The 23435-nt window shown below is 36.2% G+C and overlaps 1 protein-coding gene and 1 long non-coding RNA gene across 7 annotated transcripts in view; one reads left to right on the top strand and one right to left on the bottom strand.

Moving 5' to 3' along the window:
• BANK1 (B cell scaffold protein with ankyrin repeats 1) overlaps window positions 1-23435 on the top strand; it is a 311287-nt gene that overhangs the window by 270001 nt on the left and 17851 nt on the right. For all 5 annotated transcript variants that reach the window (XM_074396501.1, XM_074396502.1, XM_074396504.1 and 2 more), the window contains 2 exons: window positions 7419-7487; window positions 22459-22637. In XM_074396501.1, the coding sequence (XP_074252602.1) occupies window positions 7419-7487; window positions 22459-22637 (248 nt within the window). The remainder of the gene's footprint in view (window positions 1-7418; window positions 7488-22458; window positions 22638-23435) is intronic.
• LOC141584024 (uncharacterized) overlaps window positions 1-23435 on the bottom strand; it is a 194214-nt gene that overhangs the window by 91521 nt on the left and 79258 nt on the right. The gene's annotated exons all lie outside the window — the stretch shown is intronic.

A 23435-nucleotide genomic window follows, 5' to 3' on the forward strand; every position in this document is an offset into this window, starting at 1 on the left:
CATGATTATCTCAATAGATGCCGAGAAAGCCTTCAACAAAATTCAACAGCCCTTTATGCTAAAAACGCTCAATAAACTAGGTATCACTGGAATGTACCTCAAAATAATCAAAGCTACTTATGACAAACCCACAGCAGGTATCAAACTTAATGGGCAAAAACTGGAAGCATTCCCTTTGAAATATGACACTAGACAGTGATTCCCTCTCTCACCATCCCTATTCAATGTAGTATTGGAAGTTCCAGCCAGAGCAATCATGCAAGAAAAAGAAATAAATGGTATTCAATTAGGAAAAGAGGAAGTCAAATTTTATATTCAAAGATGACATGATTGTATATTTAGAAGACCCCATCATCTCAGCCCAGAATCTCCTTATGCTGATAAGCAACTTTAGCAAAGTTTCAGGATACAAAATCAATGTGCAGAAATCACAAGCATTCTTATACACTAATAACAGACAAACAGCCAAATCAAGAGTGAACTCCCATTCACAATAGCTACAAAGAGAATAAAATGCCTAGAAATGCAACTAACAAAAGATGTGAAGGACCTCGGTGTATATGTACCACATTTTCCCTATCCAGTCTATCATCGTTGGGCATTTGGGTTGGTTCCAGGTCTTTGCTATTGTAAACAGTGCTGCAATGAACATTCGTGTGCACGTGTCCTTGTAGTAGAATGATTTATAATCCTTTGGATATATACCCAGTAATGGGATTGCTGGGTCAAATGGGATTTCTATTTTTAGGTCCTTGAGGAATCGCCACACTGTCTTCCACAATGGTTGAATTAATTTACATTCCCACCAACAGTGTAAAAGTGTTCCTATTTCTCCACATCCTCTCCAGCATCTGTTGTTTCCCGATTTTTTAATGATCGCCATTCTAACTGGTGTGAGATGGTATCTCAATGTGGTTTTGATTTGCATTTCTCTGATGACCAGTGATGATGAGCATTTTTTCATATGTTTGTTGGCCTCCTGTATGTCTTCTTTTGTAAAGTATCTGTTCATATCCTTCGCCCATTTTTGAATGGGCTTGTTTGTTTTTTTCTTGTAGATCTGCTTTAGTTCTTTGTAAATTCTGGATATCAGCCCCTTGTCAGATGGGTAGACTGCAAAAATTTTTTCCCATTCTGTTGGTTGCCGATTCACTCTACTGACTGTTTCTTTTGCCGTGCAGAAGCTGTGGAGTTTGATTAGGTCCCATTTGTAAGGACCTCTTCAAGGAGAACTACAAATCACTGCTCAAGAAAATAAGAGAGGACACAAACTGATGGAAAAACATTCCATGATCCTGGTTAGGAAGAATCAATATTGTGAAAATGGCCATACTATCCAAAATAATTTATAGATTCAATGCTATCCCCATCAAGCTACCATTGATCTTCTTCACAGAACTGGAAAAATCAATTTAAACTTCATATGGAACCAAAAGAGAGCCTGCATAGCCAAGACAATCCTAAATAAAAAGAACAAAGCTGGAGGTATCACACTACCTGACTTCAAACTACGCTACAAGGCTACAGTAATCAAAACTGCATGGTACTGATACTAAAGCAGAGATATAGACCAATGGAACAGAACACAGGCCTCGGAAGTAACATAATGAAAATGGCCATAGTGCTCAAAGTAATTTACAGATTCAATGCTATCCCCAGCAAACTACCAATGACCCTGTTCATAGAACTGGAAAAAGCTACCTTAAACTTCATATGTAAACAAAAGAGAGCCCTGCATAACCAAGATAATCCTAAGCAAAAAGAACAAAGCAGGAGGCATCACACTACCTGACTTCAAACTATACTACAAGGCTACAGTAATCAAAACAGCATGGTACTGGTACCAAAACAGAGATATAGACCAATGAAACAGAACAGAGGCCTCGGAGGCAATGCCACACATCTACAACCATCTGATCTTTGACAAACCTGACAAAAACAAGCAATGGGGAAAGGATTCCCTGTTAAATAAATGGTGTTAGGAAGAGTGACTAGCCATGTGCAGAAAGCTGATTCTGTACCCCTTCCTTACACCTTACATTAAAATTAACTCCAGATAGATTAAATATTTAAATGTAAGACCTATCACCATAAAAACCCTAGAAGAAAACCTAGGCAAAACCATTCAGAAGACAGAGGCATAGGCAAGAACTTCTAAACACCAAAAGCATTGGCAACAAAAGCCAAAATAGACAAATGGGATCTAATTAAACTTAAGAGTTTCTGCACAGCTAAAGAAACAATCATCGGAGTGAACCAGCAACCAACAGAAATGGAAAATATTTTTGCAATCTATCCATCTGACAAAGGGCTAATATCCAGAATCTACAAAGAACTAAAGCAGATCTACAAGAATAAAAACAAACAAACCCATTCAAAATGGCCAAAGATATAAATAGACACTTTACAAAAGAAGACATTTATGAGGCCAACAAACATATGGAAAAATCCTCATCATCACTGGTCATTAGAGAAATGCAAATCAATCAAAACCACATTGAGATACCATCTCACACCAGTTAGAATGGTAATCATTAAAAAATCAGGAGACAACAGATGCTGGAGAGGATATGGAGAAATAGGAACACTTTTACACTGTTGGTGGGACTGTAAATTAATTCGACCATTGGGGAAGACAGTGTGGCAATCCTCAAGGATTAGAAATAGAAATTCCATTTGACCTAGCAATCCCATTACTGGGTATATACCCAAAGGATTATAAATCATTCTATTATAAAGACACATGCACACATGTGTTCATTGCAGCACTGTTTACAATAGCAAAGACCTGGAACCAACCCAAATGCCCATCAATGACAGACTGGACAAAGAAAATGTGGCACATATACACCATGGAATACTATGTAGCCATAAAAAAGAATGAGTTTATGTCCTTTGTAGGGACATGTATGAATCTGGAAACCATCATTCTCAGCAGACTGACACAAGAACAGAAAACCAAATACCACATATTCTCACTCATAGGTGTGTGTTGAACAATGAGAACACATGGGCACAGGGAGGGGAATGTCATACACTGGGGTCTGTTGGGAGATGGGGCCTAGAGCAGGGACATCAGGGGGTGGGGATGTTGGGAAGGGATAACACTGGGAGACATGCCTGATGTAAGTGATGGGGGGATGGAGACAGCAAATCACCATGGCATGTGTGTACCTATGCAACAATCCTGCAAGATCTGCACATGTACCCTAGAACTTAAAGTACAATTTTAAAAAAGGAATTCGACTTCTCCTCCTCTGCTCTTCTGCTAGTTCTGCTTGTTCTGCTTTGCAGAACATTTTGAATATTTAATAATATGCTAATTTTTCCATTCAATGTCATATCCTAGAGAAAATTATACAGAAGTCATTCTACCAATATTTTAAATGAAAAAGGTATTATTTGGGAAATTTATATTGTTTGGGATTATTTTAAACCTCAAAAATTGTTTTGTCCATGGACTTTTTATATTCAAAGGTAGTGACAATAACTAATAATGCATTCATGTTTCTTTCTTCTCAAATTTCAGTTTTAGGAGGAGAATAATAACATTTCACTGGGACAGAGAGTCAGCAAAGTTGATATATATTCTAATTACTTTGATAGCATTTTTTAAGATTCAGGAGATAAATTATATAAGAATTCAAACACATAGGGAAAGGATTGTCTCAATATATAATAAAAAATTAGCACTGGTCTGTGACTTTAAACTTTCTAGTTTTTATGTTAGTCTAAGCCCCCAGGTTATAAATAACATTTTCCTCAAAACATAGCATTCTACTTAAATTCATACCCGCTTAAGAATTTTTCCCAGCACCTTTGAACTGGAGTGACTTGGGAAAGAAGAATTTGTAACATCTTAGAATGTTAGAGCTGACTGAAATATTAGAGATCATCACATCTAAGCCCTAATTTTATTGACAAGAAAATAAAGGCCAGAAGGCAGTTAGGGAGAAAGAGGGAAAAGCCCTTTTTTCATGTCACTCATGTGGTTGGTGTGAAGAGAAAACTACTGCCCATCTTCTATGCCAAGTTGGCTAGCATTCTGTATACAATTTTTTTTATTACAGTACATTTAAAACAAATTCTTCTCTTACTTAAAACTCTTGCTTTACAAAATAATGTACTTTTGTATATAAAATCCAAATAACCCACAACCCTACACTCAGTTCTCACTCTGTTATGGATTTTATATCTACCTCTTGTAAAGGTGGTGTGGGGTGGCTGAACATGGTAAGTATAAAGTACATAAAGCTTTTTAGAACAAAGGTTTTGCTAGTTGAAGCAATTTTAACTGTTTCCACTAATAGGAACTGTAAAAATAGAAAGATGAACAGATTCTGAAATTTTACATCTATTTATTCTTTCCATAAGGCTAATCGAATATGTGTCCTTGACAGGTGTGTTCGCTTCAGTGATAATTTTGATGGGCTAGTGCTTTCTTCAGAAAATAAGATAAAATAGGTCTTTTCCCAACTTGCCTCATATTTAAACATACCCCCCACACTCAAAGTGATAGGAAGATGGTGTGTTTGACAATATGCTAATTGCTAGTTGTTTTCATGTTAGGAAGTGAGACTCATCTTTAGATGGGAGAAAGGGAACCTGGAGGTATGGGTGCAGCTGCAGGTGACTTAAAAGAGAATTCCAAGGGGGTAAAACAGGTAGAGAGGACCTTTACCTATGGGCATGACCTACTACATGACTGCTTTTAAAGTCCTATTATCAGCATTTTCACAATCACCTGACTCATAGTACCCTATGGTCTCATCCCAACTTTCTGCCCTTGACCCCAGCTGTTCCAAGTATAAGCCCTGGTGAAACCTGACAATAAATACATATACTCCTTGGAACTTCTTAATCTAGTAACTGAAAGAGAGCATTCATTGTTGTTTCATAACAAATGCTCAGCCAAAAGGATTGTTATCAGCAAAAAGGATTCCAGTAACATATAGGGTCCAAAGTGATTTGTAACACATTAATGCCAAAAGGCTGGAAAAATAATTTCATTTCCAAGTACTTTGTAGCTTCAAACCTCAGCAGAATTTTAAAACTTATCAATTAATGTAATTTTTATTTGAAGAATTTATTGTTTGAATGGATCTTTGGATTCAGGTCATTTCCCATATTAATGATGCCAGCTTTCAAGTCTGAAACTCTCTCAGTTATATCTCAACAATGTTGGCAAAAAGCACAGAGATTGCATGTTATTAAAATTTTTAAAGCATTGCATTTTAAAGACGTTTACAACTAGCAAATAGAAAAAAAAATCAAGTACCTCTTATAATATTTAATATCCTCACATATATTTATACACTATATATTTCTCAATATATTTTATTTTAGGAAAAATGTAAGTAAGCCAGCGAACCCAGAACTTGCCAGTTACTTATATTTAACATGTTTTCCAAGTACTAACTTGAAGCAGAAAACTGGTTTTCAACCAAAAATATTATTTTATGTGTATACTTTTATTCAAACACATTAAACCTTGAAACACGTTTTGCCTCTTCTGTTTAAAAGAGCACAGTTAAACGGAGTAGTTTCTTTTTACAGCATCTGGCAAATTGTATATGCTTAATAACTAATTGTTGATCTGATGAGGGGGGAAGTTTTCATTAAAAAAAAAAAGTCTCCAGGGTTAATCACAGATATGACCTTGGTCTTATATTGGTTTAAAGAATATTAAAACCAAAGACAGAAATCTAGGGTAACTGTTGGGATGCTTCTGCCAGTGAGTGGTCCAGCACCATCGAGCTAAAACACATTCACTCCCACAGGCCTCATCTCAATTATCCCAGGAAATTATGTCGAATTGCTAAAAGGAACAAGAGATACAACTGTGTTGGAATTGTTCTAAGGTCCCTTTTAGTCCTCTCTGTCTCGCTCTTTACTTTTTTTTTTAATTGCATTTTAGGTTTTGGGGTACATGTGAAGAACATGCAAGATTGTTGCATAGGTACACACATGGCAGTGTGGTTTGCTGCCTTCCTTCCCCTCACCTGTATCTGCCATTTCACCCTATGCTATCTCTTCCCACCTCCCCCCCCTCCATCCCTCCCCCATTTCCCCCCAACGGACCCCAGTGTGTAGTGCTCCCCTCCCTGTGTCCATGTGTTCTCATTGTTCAACACCCGCCTATCCTGGAAACCATCATTCTCAGCAAACTGACACAAGAGCAGAAAATCAAACACCGCATGTTCTCACTCGCTCTTTACTTTTATAAGGGAATAGTTACCAAAAGGAAGAGACAGTAATGCTGTAAGGAACCAAGCAACAGACTGAAGTTCAAGGCTTGTGGGCTTAAATCACATCTCTGCTAACAACAGCTCTGAGATCATTGCAAAATTACTTAGACTTTTTACAAGCTAGTTACTTCCCACTCCCTCATCTATAAACATATGAGGTTAGACTAAATCTCCAAAGCCATTTCCAGTTCCCAAACCCTGTAATTCACACTGCCTATAAAAAAATAAATGTAACTCTGGGATGTTCATTTTTGAAAGTAAAGTTATAAAGAGTTTGGACTTTTTATTAACAAATGCCAGAAGCTATATGGAACTTTGTGGGTGCTCAATAAATATTAAACAATCAATTTTATCTTTCATCTGCAAAATGGGGTGAGCATTGCTGACTTTCTCCCAGAATTTTGTGTGAGAAATAATAAATGAGAACAAAGCACTTTCAGATAATGAAGTAATTCGAATAAGCTGTTTTAGTAGGTCTGAGGTCTAGATAGATCAGGTGTCCCCAAACTACGGCCCAGCCTGCGGGCCGCATGCAGCCCCCTGAGGCCATTTATCTGGCCCCCCGCCGCACTTCAGGAAGGGGTACCTCTTTCATTGGTGGTCAGTGAGAGGAGCACAGTATGTGACGGCCCTCCAACGGTCTGAGGGACAGTGAACTGGCCCCCTGTGTAAACAGTTTGGGGACGCCTGAGATAGATGATGCAAGAATAAAGTATCTTTTTTATTATTACATCTATGAAATACAACAGTCTTTTCATCTGTTTAAGAAGAAACAGTCATTATCCTTGCTTATCATCAAAAAGTCAGCATGGATAATTTCTGTGCAAATGGAATTTTTCATATGATTTTAACATTTATCGCTTTTAACAGAATGCAGCTTTTATTCCTACCTGATATCAAAATGGAATAATATCTCGATTTAAATAATGTAATGAGGCATCCATCAACATTATACTACTCTGCTCAATGAAAATGCTTTCTGAAATGACTGATACGCTGCACAAATGAGAAAACCGTAAATTTAATAATCTTCCTACTCAAAGATAACACAATTCAGGAACTGATACTCAGGAAAATGAGATACTGAATTCTGGCTTCCTGGAGACTTCTACAGTATGGATTTTTTGAACACTTACATTCAATAAATAACGTGTTCTGTAATTTTTACAGTGTTTCAACAAAAGACAGCCAGAAGACAATCTGATGATGACAAGTTCCGTGGTCTTCCCAAGAAACAAGGTACTAACGCTAACTTCAGTCTATTTACAAATCTCTAAGTAAAATATCAAGAAATCTTATGAATACCAGATAAAGCCTCTAAGGACAGAAGTATGTAATCGTGTGCTTTATAAATTTTACTCTTAATCTCACACCATGTAATTTTGCTGTAATACAATTAATGCAAGAAAATTATTTTAATTAACAAAGGCATGAAATGGCCTTGTCAGAATGTCTGTGGTAATGTCGATGTTATCATGAGGACTCTAGGAAGGTCAAGTAAGAAAAATTCTCCAAGATTCATCAGAGGCCATGCTTTCATAGACCTATAAGGGAAGCCTCTGGAACCTAACTTGGTAGGAGTGGTAAATGATTTGATTCCTCCAAAGAAAGGACCTAGCATGAGTTTTCCGTGCTCTGCACTAAATGCCAATCAAAGACTGCATCCTTTCCAACTGTTCTCTTGCCTTCAGCATTTTGATCTAACATTTCTTGAACAATTATTTGTTATGCAGAGAAGAGCTGAAACTGTACCCACAGAACATGTTCCACAGAGTATTTTCTGCCTCCAGTTTTCCCTGATATATTTTTCTTCTATTGAAAAGAGAGACTCTAGCAGATTATTTATTATAATGCTTTATCTGACAATAAGGCCTTATTCATTGTTCAAAAACGAAAAACATTAAAGATGGCAGAGGTAGGGGGTAACATTAGCTGCCCATGATAATGAATGTGTATATACAGGCCCATCTTTGAAATAACTTCAGTCCAAACTAAGATTTCCTTGAAACTGGTGCCAGTAAATTGTTGAGAGAGATGCTGGAATAAAACCAGGAAATTATTTCATAGCAACTACTAACCACTCCCAGTCAGGCTCCTTTTTCCTATTGTGAAGATAGCTGGGAATGGATTGCACCAAATTCTAACAACCACTGAACTATATTAAATACAGACTCTCAATGGGCCTGCTCCTAGAACATTAAGAATCATCCTTCAAACAAAGGTGTATTCTTAAATGAGTGATCCTCACCCATCACTTCAAGCAGCATTTTTCTCAACAGCAAGGTGGTACTTAGATCATTCTCCCAATTAATACCTGGTGTTTGAATGCAACACATGATGAAGTTGAACTTCTGTTCTCCCATGAAACACTTGAATACACTGCTTGCAAATGTATATGCAAAAAACTCTTTGACAGTTTTCCCTTTTTAGTGATTTCATACGTAAGGAGGAAGATAGATCTTTTTTTAAGTCTACTATTATCCTCCCACTGTGCCTTTAGCTCTCTCAAGAAATAAATGCAAAGCTCCATCTGAGATCATTGTCAATTAGGATTAGAACAGCTACTAAAGATTTAAATGAAGTGGATTAAGATTATATCTACCTGGCCTCCCTGACATACCTCACAGAGCTTTGGAATGAATAAAGAGAGGAGATGCTTTGAGCTTTTTGGGAGAAAAATCCCTGAAGTGTTTTTCTTATAAATTATTAAATTACCATGGTTTTAATTAAATTATGTTAGAATTAAGGAGAAAATGTGAAGAGGGCCACAGGAGATGAAGGGAAGTGACAAGTATCAAGCCTAATGAAGAGATCCTTTGAATGTTTGATCTTGTCATTTATCCTCTGGCCATCCCACAGAGAGCAATGCAAGGAAGGGTTGCTAGTATCTATTAAGCCTAGAAGAGCCCAGTCATTATTCTACCGTATGCATAGATAATTAGTACCCATCTGCACACAGAAAAGGGGGAAGAGAGAGTGGTAAAGGGAAACAAGATCCTAATTATGCAATATTTATTGATTAATATCTGTCCATATCTTGTTACCTAATGTGCAAAATCAAGGTCTATTATCACTAGATTTTTAAAAATTTGTTAGGGACTCAGACACTAACATTTTAATCATATATCATCTGTAATATTTTTTCTCCGTACATACTTAAATCCAACTTACTGATGTTTTTGATTAGTCATCTTAGAGCAGTTTTCTTAGATTCCTTTATTCTTGGACATCAGTAATGTACCAGAATGGAATAGAATACTGTTTTATTGTAAGGACTAAGGGAACATCAATCCTTATCAAATGTTTCTTTAAAAGTCTTCCTGATGACTGGAAGATGCAGGGAAATCAGCAGTTAGCATGAGAAAAAGATAATTAGGAATAATTTGGAATATTTTGAAATAAAATAATTAAGTACCTAAGTAACTAAAAAGGCTGATTCCATCCAAACATATTTCTCTAAATGGTTGCAGATATGATCATTCAGTCCATGGAACATACTAGGCAAGGAAAACTGCTTATTACCTAATTAACAAATATTCTTTAAATATCCTGGGATTTCGTGGTGTACTAGGAAAAGCAGTATATATTTCACCAGTGATAATCTCTTTATTTGTAGAAAAAAATAAAAAGGGCCTTTTATATAATGTTTTTCAGAGACAAGATTTTCTAAAGGGACTAGACAAGTTCTTTAAAGAAGGTAAAAGGGAATTATTATTTAACTCTTACTCTATATGCTGGAGGGAAAAGGGATTATGAAAGCCAACTACTTTCCCATTGAAAGTATCAGCATTTCAAGTGCACTGGGTTTAAGACTGCCAAGGGATTGCCAGGAAGTTACAATATTGCTAAGTCAAGGAATTTTCCTAAGGAAGAAAAAAATAATTAATTGGCACCATTTCCATGGAAACTCAACAGATTTCTTCAACTCAGTTTTCACATCTTTAAAAAATGTAAGAAAAATGCTGAGGACTTTGGATCACAGATAAAATTTTCCATCAAGACAGTTTTAAAGTCATTTTTCCCAATTTGGATTTGAAATTAGAATATGCTAAGGAGTGTTATCATAGATGAATAAGCTGCCACTGCACTTCCATCCCCCTTCCCAAAATTGAGTTTTACAGAGCAGTCAAAGGTTTGTTCTTCAATATTACAAGCCAGAGAACTGAATTTTGTGTGTTTTGGATGGATCAGGATTTTGAAGTCTGGATTATGTTATCCAAGCTCACAGAGGACTGATTCCTACTCCCAATTCTAATCATTACACCTATAATAAGGGAAGATTGCTTTCCAGTGAGTAGGTTGCTTGCATTGTTTGGTTTCTGCCAGATAATAAAGTTTCTATAAAATGTGCTTAGTGATTAGAAGACTTCTAAATAAACATGATCAAGTCAAAGAGTGCTGGAAGAGTGTAAGGGCTCCTTATTCAGAGATGGAGATACTGATTAATTTTCTCTGTTTTACAAAATCATATATAGTCTAGTGTCAAGTTTGTTCACATCTTGGAGTGTACAGACAGAAAGGCCTTTTCTATCTATATCAAGATCATCCCCATCTTACTAACATTGTCTTACATTGGATATTATACTTGGCTGGTCCTGGGACTCTCAAGTAAAACTCGACAATGGAGGGATGGGAAGGTCAAGAAGGTCAAAGTTCAAGCATTCTTAACAAACTGCCTCCCTGCGATCATGGATGACATCCACAGATCTCCTCAGTCATACAGTTAAATGAACCTTATCAAGGGTGTGTTGCTGCTTTCATTCTTAGAGGGCAAACTGTTAGAGTTGGCAGCTAGGCAGACAGGAGCTGGGCAGGAGAGGGCCAGTCACCCACCCAGGACCACCAGGTGATGGTCAGGCAGTTTTTAAACTGTTTCTTTAAAACCATAACTGGTCACAGAAAATGGCAGTGAAAGGCAGTCTCTTAATAGAGAGAAAACACCTGAAGCTGGTGATCAGCAGCTTCCCAGCAGGATCTCAGGAGTTGGGCAAGTGAGCCCAAGCGTGTGCACTAAGAGGCAAAATGGTGGGGTTTAACTGGCATATAACTTTTCTCTAGGAACGCTCAACTGGTAAGGGAAAAACACCGAAATGAGCATATGCACAACTTCAGTAAACATACTGCACACATGGCTCCTCCCAAGTGCTGGCAGGCCACTGTGTTTGCAGACAGCCTGCCCCAAGGAAAAATCAAGGGACGAGAGACACAAACCCCAGAACCATACCATGTATAAAACTCCATGTCAAGCATTGAACGATGCACTTGGATCTCTCAAGTTGCCCATTTGGCCCTCTTCCAAGTGTACCTTACTTTCTTTCATTCCTGCTCTAAAACTTTTTAATAAACTTTCAATACTCCTCTGTCTAAAACTTGCCTTGGTCTCTCCTCTGCCTTATGCCCATCAGCCAAATTCTTGCCTCCAAGGAGGCAAGAATCAAGTTGATGCAGATCTATATGGATTAGCTGCTGCTAACAAAACCGCTTCTTTGGAGGGTAAGGTTCGGTGGGTAGGAAGAGCACAACCACCCTAACCAACAACCTATACGGGTCACTTCCGACTGTAGATGAGCATGGAAATTATTTACAGAGCTTTTGAACTTTGGTTACCTAAGCCCTACTTTAGATATGGACTAAAAGTCAAATAGATGAGATAGTAATCATCAATAATCTCAAAATCAACATATAAAAAACAAAATCCCACCAGAGAAACTGCTTCAGAGATAACATGTGGTCAAATTTAGCCTGAAATTAATTATATTTTAACAATAACCCACACAATATAATTTAAAATTTTTGCCAGCATTTAAGACCATGGTTCCTGAAAAGTTCAAATTTCCAACTATTCCTTACTATATAAATGTATAATTTGCAACAAATGACTATTGCCATTTATTATCGTTCTTTCCATGTTGCTTTGGGACACATTTCTCTGAGGCAGGCATCCCCAAACTACAGCCCAAGGGCCACATGTGGCCCCCTGAGGCCATTTATCCAGCCCCCTGCCGCACTTCAGGAAGGGGCACCTCTTTCATTGGTGATCAGTGGGAGGAGCACAGTATGTGGCGGCCCTCCAACAGTCTGAGGGACAGTGAACTGGCTCCCTGTGTAAAAAGTTTGGGGATGCCTGCTCTAAGGTCATAATTCTATCAAAAGTGAGAAAATTAAAGGGATATCAAGAGAGTCATGTTATGAAGAAAAAAATGAAATAACATGTATTGTTGCTAATGAAAACTTTTCAAATGTATTTAATAAGTAGGTACTAAATCTTATTTGCTCAGTAATCTTATCTGCATGTCCCCTACAGGCTTATGAGTTTGTAACCCCTAGTATAGTCCCTGCCCACCAATTCCTCACTCCAGACTACAAAATCATTATTGGCTGGTCTTGTGTGGGAAAGAGATGGTCAGGCAACACACCCTTTCTGTGTTCTCTAAGTGTCCATTGCTGTAGCACTTTGATAAATGTTAAATAATAAAATTGTCTAGAAGCAGGAGACCTGGAGAAATGGGGAAGATATTACCCTTACATGGGGAAAAGAGAAAGCTGATCTCTGAGGTATTTTCATCAGGCTGTTTTTGCCAGTACTGGATATATTAAACAGAAGAGGGAAAATTGTCAAAATGTGGTCATCTGTATGCCATAAAAGAATAATGGCCTCAGTTCCCTTTTCCAGTATACTTACGTTTCCATTTCTCATATTGCTCACAAAAGTTTTTTGTTGTTAAAGGCATACCTTGAAACTTTTGTGTAAGAGCTCAGTTTTTGTTTAAAATAAGCAATATGTTACCAACCCACAATGTTGTCTCTCAGAAATGAAGTCAAAGCACACACGCAAGAGATGAAATTCTTAATAATAGGGAGAATAAAGACTGGAAAATAAGCTTACTGGAAACTAAAACTAATTCATATTAATTCTAAGGTTGAGAAAATTGAGACAAATTAACAAATCAGTAATCTACCCCTACTGTCTATGAAACAAAGCAGTCCTTTGCTCCTAATAGAAGGCAGAAAGATACTTAATCCCTCCCTTACCCCCTGACAACAGCTACCTCTCTGCTACACAAATGTTAATTTTTACAAGTGCTCTGTGTCCCAGCTCTGGTCTTTCTATAAATGCAGAAAATAGTCCTTCCAGTTGAAAGTGGGGGGTAAGAGGTTAATGCTACACTTGGCTGGTCCTGGGACTCTCAAGTAAAGCTCTACAATGGAGGGATGGGAAGATAAAGAAGTCTGTAAGAAATTTATGCACAGACTTAGATACATAGTGCCAGGGAATCATATCTAACCTCTATAATGACAGCAGCATTAAACAAAAGCCTGCTAAATACTGGGATCTTGAGTTGTGAACTGCACCTGTTAAAGTTCTCTGCAGTCCTGGGACTGAGAACAAAATTTGACCTGAACACAAGGAAAGAACCAAAGGACATATAAACACCAAAAGTCTTGGTAAACAATGATTCCATAGATGTGTTCTCTTTTAAGAAGGATTAAAGATGAGAACAAACAAGTAATATGAGAATTTCATAGACTGAAACTACTCCAGAAAAATGGAAGGAAAATTTCTTTGTAAAGACTCAGGAGAATTATACTTGTGTTAATGATTGGTTTATTTAATGAGTAAGGTTTCCAGATATCTTCCCAAAAAGCACCAAGTTATCAACATGGAGCTAATGGGAAATACACACACCCACACACACATACGCACATGCATGTATGTGTACATACACAAAGGAATTTTCAGTTAACAATTCATGACTGCTAAAATCTGAAGCTTTTTCTAAACATTTTTACTTTTTCAAAAGTTCTAAGGCAGTAACTATAAAGAAGTATGTGTTTATTTGTATTTTCATTTATTTAATTTCAACTAACGTGTCCCACTTTCGGGTTCAGTGTTAGGCAGTTGGTGACAAAATGCAGGGGCCAAAAAAAAAAAATCAGTCAGAAAATTTTGAACTTATAAACAAATGGAAAATATAGAGAGGATATAGCAGCAGAAAGTCATCGGTCAAGGTCAGGCTGAGATGAATAGCAAAATAGGTGAAAGACATTTTAGATGATATAACAGAATGATATTAAACATGTGACATGAAAAAAAGGTATGACAAGAGGAAGTTTGATAAAAATAAAATAAACTAGGAAGCTAAAGTTTCAACAGCAAATTAAAATCCAAATTGGCCACACAAAAAAAGGAACTAACACTAGGTGAAAATAAATCAGCAAAGTAGAGAACATATTGAAGAAGGGTTTGTTCTTAGTCCATGGAATGATGAAAACAGTAAAAAGATGTGGCGAACGGAGATATAACTCAAGTAGGACAGGGTTTTTAAAACTAGAATAGAAATACAATTAATGGCTTTAATAACCCGATCTTTGGAGAAGTGGGAAGTTGGAGAATGAATAATGCAGGTTGAGTGGGCTCACTATGAGACAGGAAAAAGTAAGGAAAGTTGCTCATGTTTAAAAGCACTTTAGCAAATCTTTTTTATTATAAGGAAAAAGAAACAATCTTAAAGTACTGAGCAAGTATTTTAAACTAGATTTCCTGCTAAAAAAAATCAAAATTCATTTAAAAAATAAGAGAATCTGTGTGACACAAACTCGAGATAATTGACGATCAGGTTTATTTGAGAGAACTTAAGAAAGTTTATATTTAGTCAGGCATTTTGTTCGGATAAGAAGAAAATAAATATAATTTTTGGATATAAAAAATTTTGGAAAAGATAGCCATTCTGTCATTATGAAAGTATTACCCAAAACATATTCTAACTAATGAGGAATTAAACAAAATAAAAAGCTTAAAAGAATTATGGTATTAAAATTATGGAGGTAAACTTAAATATTCTAAATTTATTTATAAGACATAAATGTAAAATATTGGTGATAGAGAAAAAATATGTAATGTAACATAATTATTGCTGGTATAGTAACAATAATCTGGTTATGATGACCAAATAATATAAAAATATCTAGGAACTAGAAAAAAATGTCCTTTCATTCATGACTTTATTAATAAACAAAAATTTAAAAATCTGAAAGTTTAAAAAGTAAACACTACTTGCAAATTCCTTCGTATATATGTATATGCAAATACATATATGTATAGTCTTTATAATCTCATGCAAAACAAGATTATGTATAACAGCAGTCATCACAATAAATTCCTATCATATAAAACAGTCTCACAGAGCAGTAACGGTCATTGAGGACAAATGGTGCTGTATTAATCATCTGCGTAACAATAGTTCATTAAAACCTCACAGCTATTATTATGAGATAGGTACTATTTTCCTTTTTAAAATGGATTAATTATTTGTAACTAAGGACAAAGAGCTAATAAATGGTAGAGGTGAAATTTGAACTCAATTCTGTTTTACTCTGAAGGCCAAACTTGTAATCAGCTTCTGTATTATTTTAGGTAATCATATTAACAACTCTCATTACAACTAACACAAGCCTGAAACATGACAAGGCACGTTACTTGTATTAGCTCCTTTAACTCTTGCAACAACTCTTTAAGAAGGGGATTATTTACCTCCATTTTACAGACAAAGAAACTGGAGTTTACAAAAATGGAATGAGAAAGAGCTTTGAGCCCTCATCTACCTGGCTCCAAATATCATGTTATGCAATCTCCCTCATAAAAAGATATAGACACAAATGTGGACAAAAGACTACAGAGGCAAAATACTCCACCTCTATCTTCTTATGGTACCAGCCAGGACTGAGAATTAAATTGATGTAAAATAGATTAACAAGAGAAAAGCATAATAGTTTCACATGATAGTGGAGCCCTCATAGAAAATGAAGACCCAAAGAAGCAGTTAGCCAGTTATTTAGTTACTGAATTAGACAAGGAAAAGTAAACTGTGAAAATGGGAGGCTTAAAAGATAAGAGTTATTCTCACTAGGTCTGTACAGAATTAGTCTCAACTTCTCCTCTTTGAAGATAAGGATATTGCTTTTCCTTCTTATATAGAATGAGTGTCTTTCACATGGGAAGTTAGTCTTCCTGCTTTGGGGAAACAACTGAAGGTCAGAATGATCTTCTTGCACCTGCTGTTTTTCAGTTTAAATAGTTAATATGCCAGAGTGGTACATTTTTAACTCCTTCAAGCTAAAATAAATCTACATTCTGCTTTAAAAAGATACATCCCCCAAAATGCTAAGAAAATAGTGATTAATAAAATTACGCCAAGTGATAAAAATTCAACATATCACTAGACTAATGACCAAGGAATGTTTGTATACAGTTTTAATTCAAAAGATAACCAGGATAAGTTTTGCCAGTGAGTTATTTCTAATTCAAATAAAAGAGAATTTTTATATGAATCATCTCATAGAATAGAAATATTAGTGTATTGTACTTATTTTATTTTTAAAAAACATGATTTTAGTTGATGAAAAAGAATTATTCAACTATTCATTTTTTTTAATCTTACAAAATAAGAAAGAGAATAATTTCTCAACATTATCAGAAATATCTTATTAATTCAGAAGCAGAGGTATTCCTGTTAGGGATAGGAACAAGATAAGGATACCCATTATCAACATTTTTACTTACAATTATTCTGGAAGTTTCTAGCAACTGCAATAACATGCATCAAAAATAAAACGTGTAATTATTGTGAAGAAGATACTTTCTCCATTATTTTTAGATGATATACATACATACATACCAGAAAACTTGAAAAAATCAACTATAAGACTCTTAAAAATTATTTCAACTAGCCAGATATAATTGATAAATAATTCACTTTTATATATGAGAATATTAGTTTGGTGACATCATGAAAGAAAAGAACTTATTCACTGTAAATTCAAAGCATACACAAAAGGTACCTATTAAAAAGATAGAATAATGTTATTTTCCTAATGGAAGATTAAATACCCTCAACTCTTTCTATAATAACTTGTACATTTAAGGGAATCCCAATCATTTTGATAGGATATTTTTCCTTTAGGGAAAGGGATGACAGTTTAAAAGAATGTTTCTAAATTGATATAGAAGATAATTAAGAAGAGATGAAAGGTAATCACTTGGGGAAAAAAAAAAATCAGAGCAGAACTGGTAGCCATGCGTAATATGAAAGTCTGTTATTCAACGCTTTAAGCTGCAGCACGCAGTGTGATAATAATGCAAGAATCACTGGCAATGAAAGGTTTAGATCATAAAACTATTATAAAGTTTGTGTACTTCTTTGAATCGGATAATGCAAAATATTATCAAAAGTGAAACAGTACAAACACTCCCTCATCCTACTGGTGAGAGTGTATATAACAACACATTCCAGGAAAGAGATTGGCTCTAAGTATACATCAATAGCTTTAAAAGATATCATACTCAAAAAATACATTTTTATGAGTCTATGCCAACCAAATAAATAATGCAGCCAGTGATTCACATAAAAGGCTTATAAGCTCCAACAACATATAATTGTGGAGAAAAATGGAAACAATAAAAAATCCCATAGTAGGAGAATAATTAAATACTTTATCGAATATACAAATTTTAGAATATAATGCCCCCTTTAAAAAACATTTTTCAAAGAATACTTAATGGCGTGGAAAGATTCTTAGGCAACATGACTAAGAGAAAAGGGCAGGAACTATATCAGTATAATCCTAATTCAGGAAAAAAGGAAAGAAACATACTTAAAAAGGAGAACCACCAAGACATTCATGTTACCTTACCAAGTACCAGCTCGGTTGGGAGACCCCCACCCAGGTGGCGCTGAAGGTATTGAGAGGCAGACACCCAGACAGAACAAAGTGGATCCATCCAGGGGACCAACAGCCTGCAAGCTGAGAGGCTGACAGCTTTCCAGGCTGAAAGCCCTGAGCAGATTCTCATCCACATATTTATTTGCTCTTAGACAGTTATTCTTATCAATACACAGGTGTTCTATATTTACTCATAACTCAAGAATATACCAAGTAGACCACTGTTACCTGCCTACCACTGTATTACAAACTAAAAGGTACCCTCCACAGAGGAGCCATAGGGGCAGGGTAAACAACGTCTCTCAACAGTACCTATTTCTGAAGACTATAATAATGAGTGGCAGTTATTTCAGTTTTCAGGACTCTTCTGTGTTTTCTAAGTGGTGGGGGGAAAAATCATCTTCTAAAATCACAGTCTTTAAAATATAAAACACTAAATGCTAAGTGTGGGGGCTCACACCTGTAATCCCAGCACTTTGGGAGGCCGAAGTGGGCAGATCACTTGAGGCCAGGAGTTTGAGACCAGCCTGGCCAACATAGTGAGACCCCATGTATACTAAAAATACAAAAATTAGCCAGGTGTGGTGGCATGCATCTGTAATCCCAGCTACTCAAGAGGCTGAGACATGAGAATCGCTTGAACTCAGGAGGAGATTTCAGTGAGCCCAGGTCCTGCCACTGCTCTCCAGCCAGGGTGACAAAAAGAGACTCTGCATCAAAACAAAAACAAAATGAAACCAAACAAACAAATCTCAAAGAATATATGCAACCCTAAAGTTAAGGGGATGCAGAGGCCTTACTTGGAACTTACAAATAAATCAATAGACCGAGCATCTTCTAACTTGTCTGTATGGACCTGAGCTTGTATTCCTACCAATTTCCAAGCCAAATAACAAAAAACAACTTTAGGTTTAAATGTTGGTCACTATGAGAGAGAGTGTTCTCTCTCTCTCTCTCTCTCTCTCTCTCTCTCTCTCTCTCTCTTGCTGTTCCTCCTTTTTTAATCTTAAGCCATGGTCTGCTCTGTCACGCAGGCTGGAGTGCTGTGGCAATCTCAGCTCACTGCAGCTTTGATCTTCCAGGCTCAAGCAATCCTCCCACCTCAGCCTCTTGAGTATCTGGGACTATAGGCTAATTTATGTTGAGATGGGGTCTCTCCATGTTGCCCAGGCTGGTCTGGAACTTTTGGGTTCCAGCAATCCACTCGCCGTGGCTTCCCGAAATGCCGGGACTGTAGGTGTCAGCCACCATGCCTGGATCCTAGTTCTTTAAATCCTATTACTGAGAAGTTCTTTGCAAGTGCCACAAACTAATTTGGTGTGATGGTACAGTATAGTGTGACATCACATGGTACTTATTGTATGACATGGTGCTTACAGCATGGTAAATCTGGCATGGATTGAAATGGTATGCATTCCATGAGAAAGCCTACTACTAAGGCAGGAGAAATGTTCATATAGTAAAAGCAACATAGTATTATTATAGAAAGTTGGAAATCATAAGAAAATAATTACATATCTAATATAATCGCATTACAATAGAGCAACTTATATTATCTTTTAAAATGTCTTCTCATGCTTTATTATGTGTACAACTTTGATACTATTAAAAATGTTAATGTGTATAGTTTCATATCCTGCTTTTGTACTTGTTATAATAAGCACTTTCTATGTTGCTACAGTCTTTATTATTTTTCTAATGACTGTGATTTTTATTAAGTAAATATTTTCTATTTTAAATTACTTTTTGTTGAGCAATCAAGTTTTCTTTCAAATTTTCAATAAAGTCCTCCCAGCCAGTCACCTAGTAATATAATTTTAATGAAAAGCCCAATTTACATTCTAACCTAATCTGTAGGTTTATGTACTCACCACAATAGGTTGGTTGATGTTTATGTGACCAATATTTGATCAAATGGAAAATCTTGTGAAGAGAAATTTACTTAAAAAGAATTAACTTTAAAAGCCTTAGTTTACCTTGAAGCTTTTACACTAAAAGACGAGTCTATAATACATAGTTACCAGTCTGATAAATGCTTTTTAATGAAAATTATATTCATACTAACTCTTCTGAAGGTAACCTAAAAGTGTATAAAATTGAGGAGGACAGAAAACCTTTCATTACCTCCTTTTCCCCATCGAATTTTTATCTAAATGCAATAAAGTAATCTTTAAACTCTACCAAAAATTACTGGTTAGATAAAAAGGTAGTGAAATGCCTAAATCATTTTCCTTTGCAACCTGTCATGTCTAATCGCAATTTATCAAGACAAACGCTTTAATCTCTTTATTCCTAAAAAAAGGTAGAAGCAGATTTATATAAAAGCAGATTCAGTTTAGTTGTAAACAACTCACTCTCAAGATAATATCTAAGACCTCTGTTGCTCCGAACTTGTTCTTTTGTTCTTTCTGCACAATCATGCAACTGAACACCATATCCCCAAAAAGTCATCTAACTTATATGTTAATAGCTAGATTGAGACATATGAGAGAGTAATTGAAATAAATACTATTAAAAGGAATTAGTATTCTTTTAATTAAGTTAAACTGGTACATATAGCAAAACTAAAACTGGTAAGGTTTTCTGCAAAAACTTTCCTTGAGCTAACTTCCAGAAGAGCATAAAATCCAGCTGCCTGGGTTACTTGAAATAAAAATGGATACACACTTAGGTGAAAGGATGACACAAGTGAGGTGATAGTTAAATGGCATCGCTGTTAAATGATGATGCTCAACGTCTCTCCTCTGGCAGGGGTGGCACATAGAATTCCACTGCTAACTGCATTTCACGAACTGCATTTGAGTGTAGAGGCCTATAAAAAGATTTTCTTTTTACAGGCAAGAAGGTATAAGAAGCAAGGTATAAGAAGGCATAGGTATAAGCAGCAAGATGTCAATTGTTATCTGTGCTTTTTGCTGCTGAACCAGTTAGCCCTCTGGCTAACTTGTGCTTCTCCAGTTCCTCTGGGATTCCATGCTCCATCATCCCTGAAGGAAGATTTTGAGTATAGAATCTGTTGACATCTTAGTTCTGGGGGAATAGATTCTGAAGAGAAAAGGCAAGTCAAGAAAGCCCCTGTGTTGAATGGAAATGGTGAAAAGGGAAAAAGTACAAAAAAAAAAAAAAAAAAAGCAAGCAAGCTCCTGTGGGAATCAGAATGAGTGGCCACAGCAATATTTTTAGATGTATATGGATCTTTTTGAAAAGAAACCCCCTCCATGTCCCTGTTCCAAGATTCATTATTATAGACCTTCTCAAAACTGAGAGGAACATGAGAGGTCATTCCAGGACAACCCCAAGGCTCGAGTCCTCTTCAGACACATAACATTTGTTATTGAATACTTGAAGCCTCTTTTTCCAGAATAATCAATCCTAATGATATCAACAGGTTCTTATTACTGTAGAATTTGAATGCCCTCCCCATTTCCTAAATCCTTGTTAATATTGTCTAGATAGTCAAGTTCATCTGTTTCTTTCTTGAAGACACACACTCCCAGAAATGGGCAGATCCCTCCAGAGTCAGCTCACTGGTATACAGTTAGAACTGGCAATTCTCTTCTTTCAGACTCTGGGCATGTTTAGGTTTGATAGTATATTAAGACATTTTACCTACCCTTTCTGAAATAATACAAAAAGTATGTTTCACTTAATGGAAATAAGTAATTGATGAGATACAAACTCAAATGAGTTCCAGCAGCCAGGCAGGTTGCAGACGTGTGTTGTTATCCAATAACTATAAAGTGTGGCAGGGATTGCAGTAATCTAGAGAACACATAGCATTCCTAAAGACATGCAGGCCTATTTATGTCTTTAAACACCATGGTGGACAAGGGAAGCCCTGAATTCACCCATGCTCTGCCAATTTGCTGCCACTGTGATTCAAGCCAAGCCATCTACCATTCCTTTTGTGCTGAGGAAATAATATGTGGCATGCTCCAAAATAAACTCTTTTGAAAAGGAAGCATTTCACTACAAAATGACCAATTACTTATTTTAAATCTTTCAGAAATACATTTTTCAAATGATCCTAAGTCTTTTGTGACATTCGGATGTTGGTTGACATCTCCTTTCCCAAAGTTTGGAAGACTGTTTATTCAACAGATATTTATTGTTAATATTAACATTTATTTAGCTTACTGTGCAGCAGGCACTGTGGTAAGTATTTTGTGCACAAGATCTCTGATAATTCTCAGAAAAATAAGACAAAATTGGCACTACCCTCAACTAGCAAACTATGTAACTTTTGCTACTGTCCTTTCCTCCCTTATCCCTTTCTGTTTCTCAGTAATGGGACACATTTTTAAACCCATAAGACTAGGTTCCAGGCACCTCCATCCTTAGAAACTCATTAAAAATGTACTGGTTGATTCTTTAACTGCTCATAGAGAGTTAAGAAAAAGCTACTCCAATGGCTTCTGTGTAGAGTGCGTTTGCTCTCAATTGTCTACACCTGGACTTCCTGTTAATGCACCCTCCCCTTGTATTTTAGACAGGGCTCGAATGGAGAGTCCAGCCTATTCTACTCTCAGGGGCTGTCTAACTGCTGGTCAGGAAGAACTCATCCTCCTGCAAGAGAAAGTCAAAAATGGAAAAATGTCTGTGGATGAAGCTCTGGAGAAATTTAAACACTGGCAGATGGGAAAAAGTGGCCTGGAAATGATTCAGCAGGTAATACTGATCCCAGTCTTTTCTGGGACATTCCCTCAACTGTGGAGCCCCTAGATTGTTTGTTAATGTTTCACTTTTCACAAAGAATACGAGTAATTGTTCTTTTTTTTAACTAACCACTAAAAAAGATACTTTAAGCAATCAATTAAGTGTTTGAAAATATCCAGATATTATGTTCACCAGCCATCGGAGAAGTAAATCCTGAAACCAGTATACCAAAGCTAATACCTAATCAGCTTATAGTACCTGTCTTTAGTATAGTGACTGTTTTTTGAATCTCGTTGCCAAAATTAAGGTAAAGCATCTTTACACTGAAGAGTGTATTAGATATGCCAAGCTTAAAAGAAAAGGAGTAAGACAATATATTGAAATCACACTAAGCAACAGTCCTAAATAAAATGCAGTCAGTCATATTCTTTCTCCTTAAACTTTTACTTATATATATGTACACATACACACACATTTACACACATACATGTATGTATGTATATATATATATATATATATATCTCAGCCACAGTTTGTAGAGAAATACCAAGAATATTAAGTTCAAATAAGCTTGTCTTCTGTAAATATAAGTTACGTCTTGAGATGGAATTGGAGGACATGGTTCTGAGGTGAGAATGAAAACAAAATATACCACATACACCCCTTGACATTCCTCAGTGAGAGGTAACATAGGCATATTCCCATAGTCCATCCCTTTTTACTGCAGAGATATTTTAACAGTTTTTTCTTCTTATCACAGAAAATCCATTGCTTCAGAACCCAGTTCTAGATAGCTGTTTGATTAAACAC

Source organism: Saimiri boliviensis, chromosome 3 (genome assembly GCF_048565385.1).
Source record: "Saimiri boliviensis isolate mSaiBol1 chromosome 3, mSaiBol1.pri, whole genome shotgun sequence".
In the NCBI taxonomy this organism is placed as follows: domain Eukaryota; kingdom Metazoa; phylum Chordata; class Mammalia; order Primates; family Cebidae; genus Saimiri; species Saimiri boliviensis.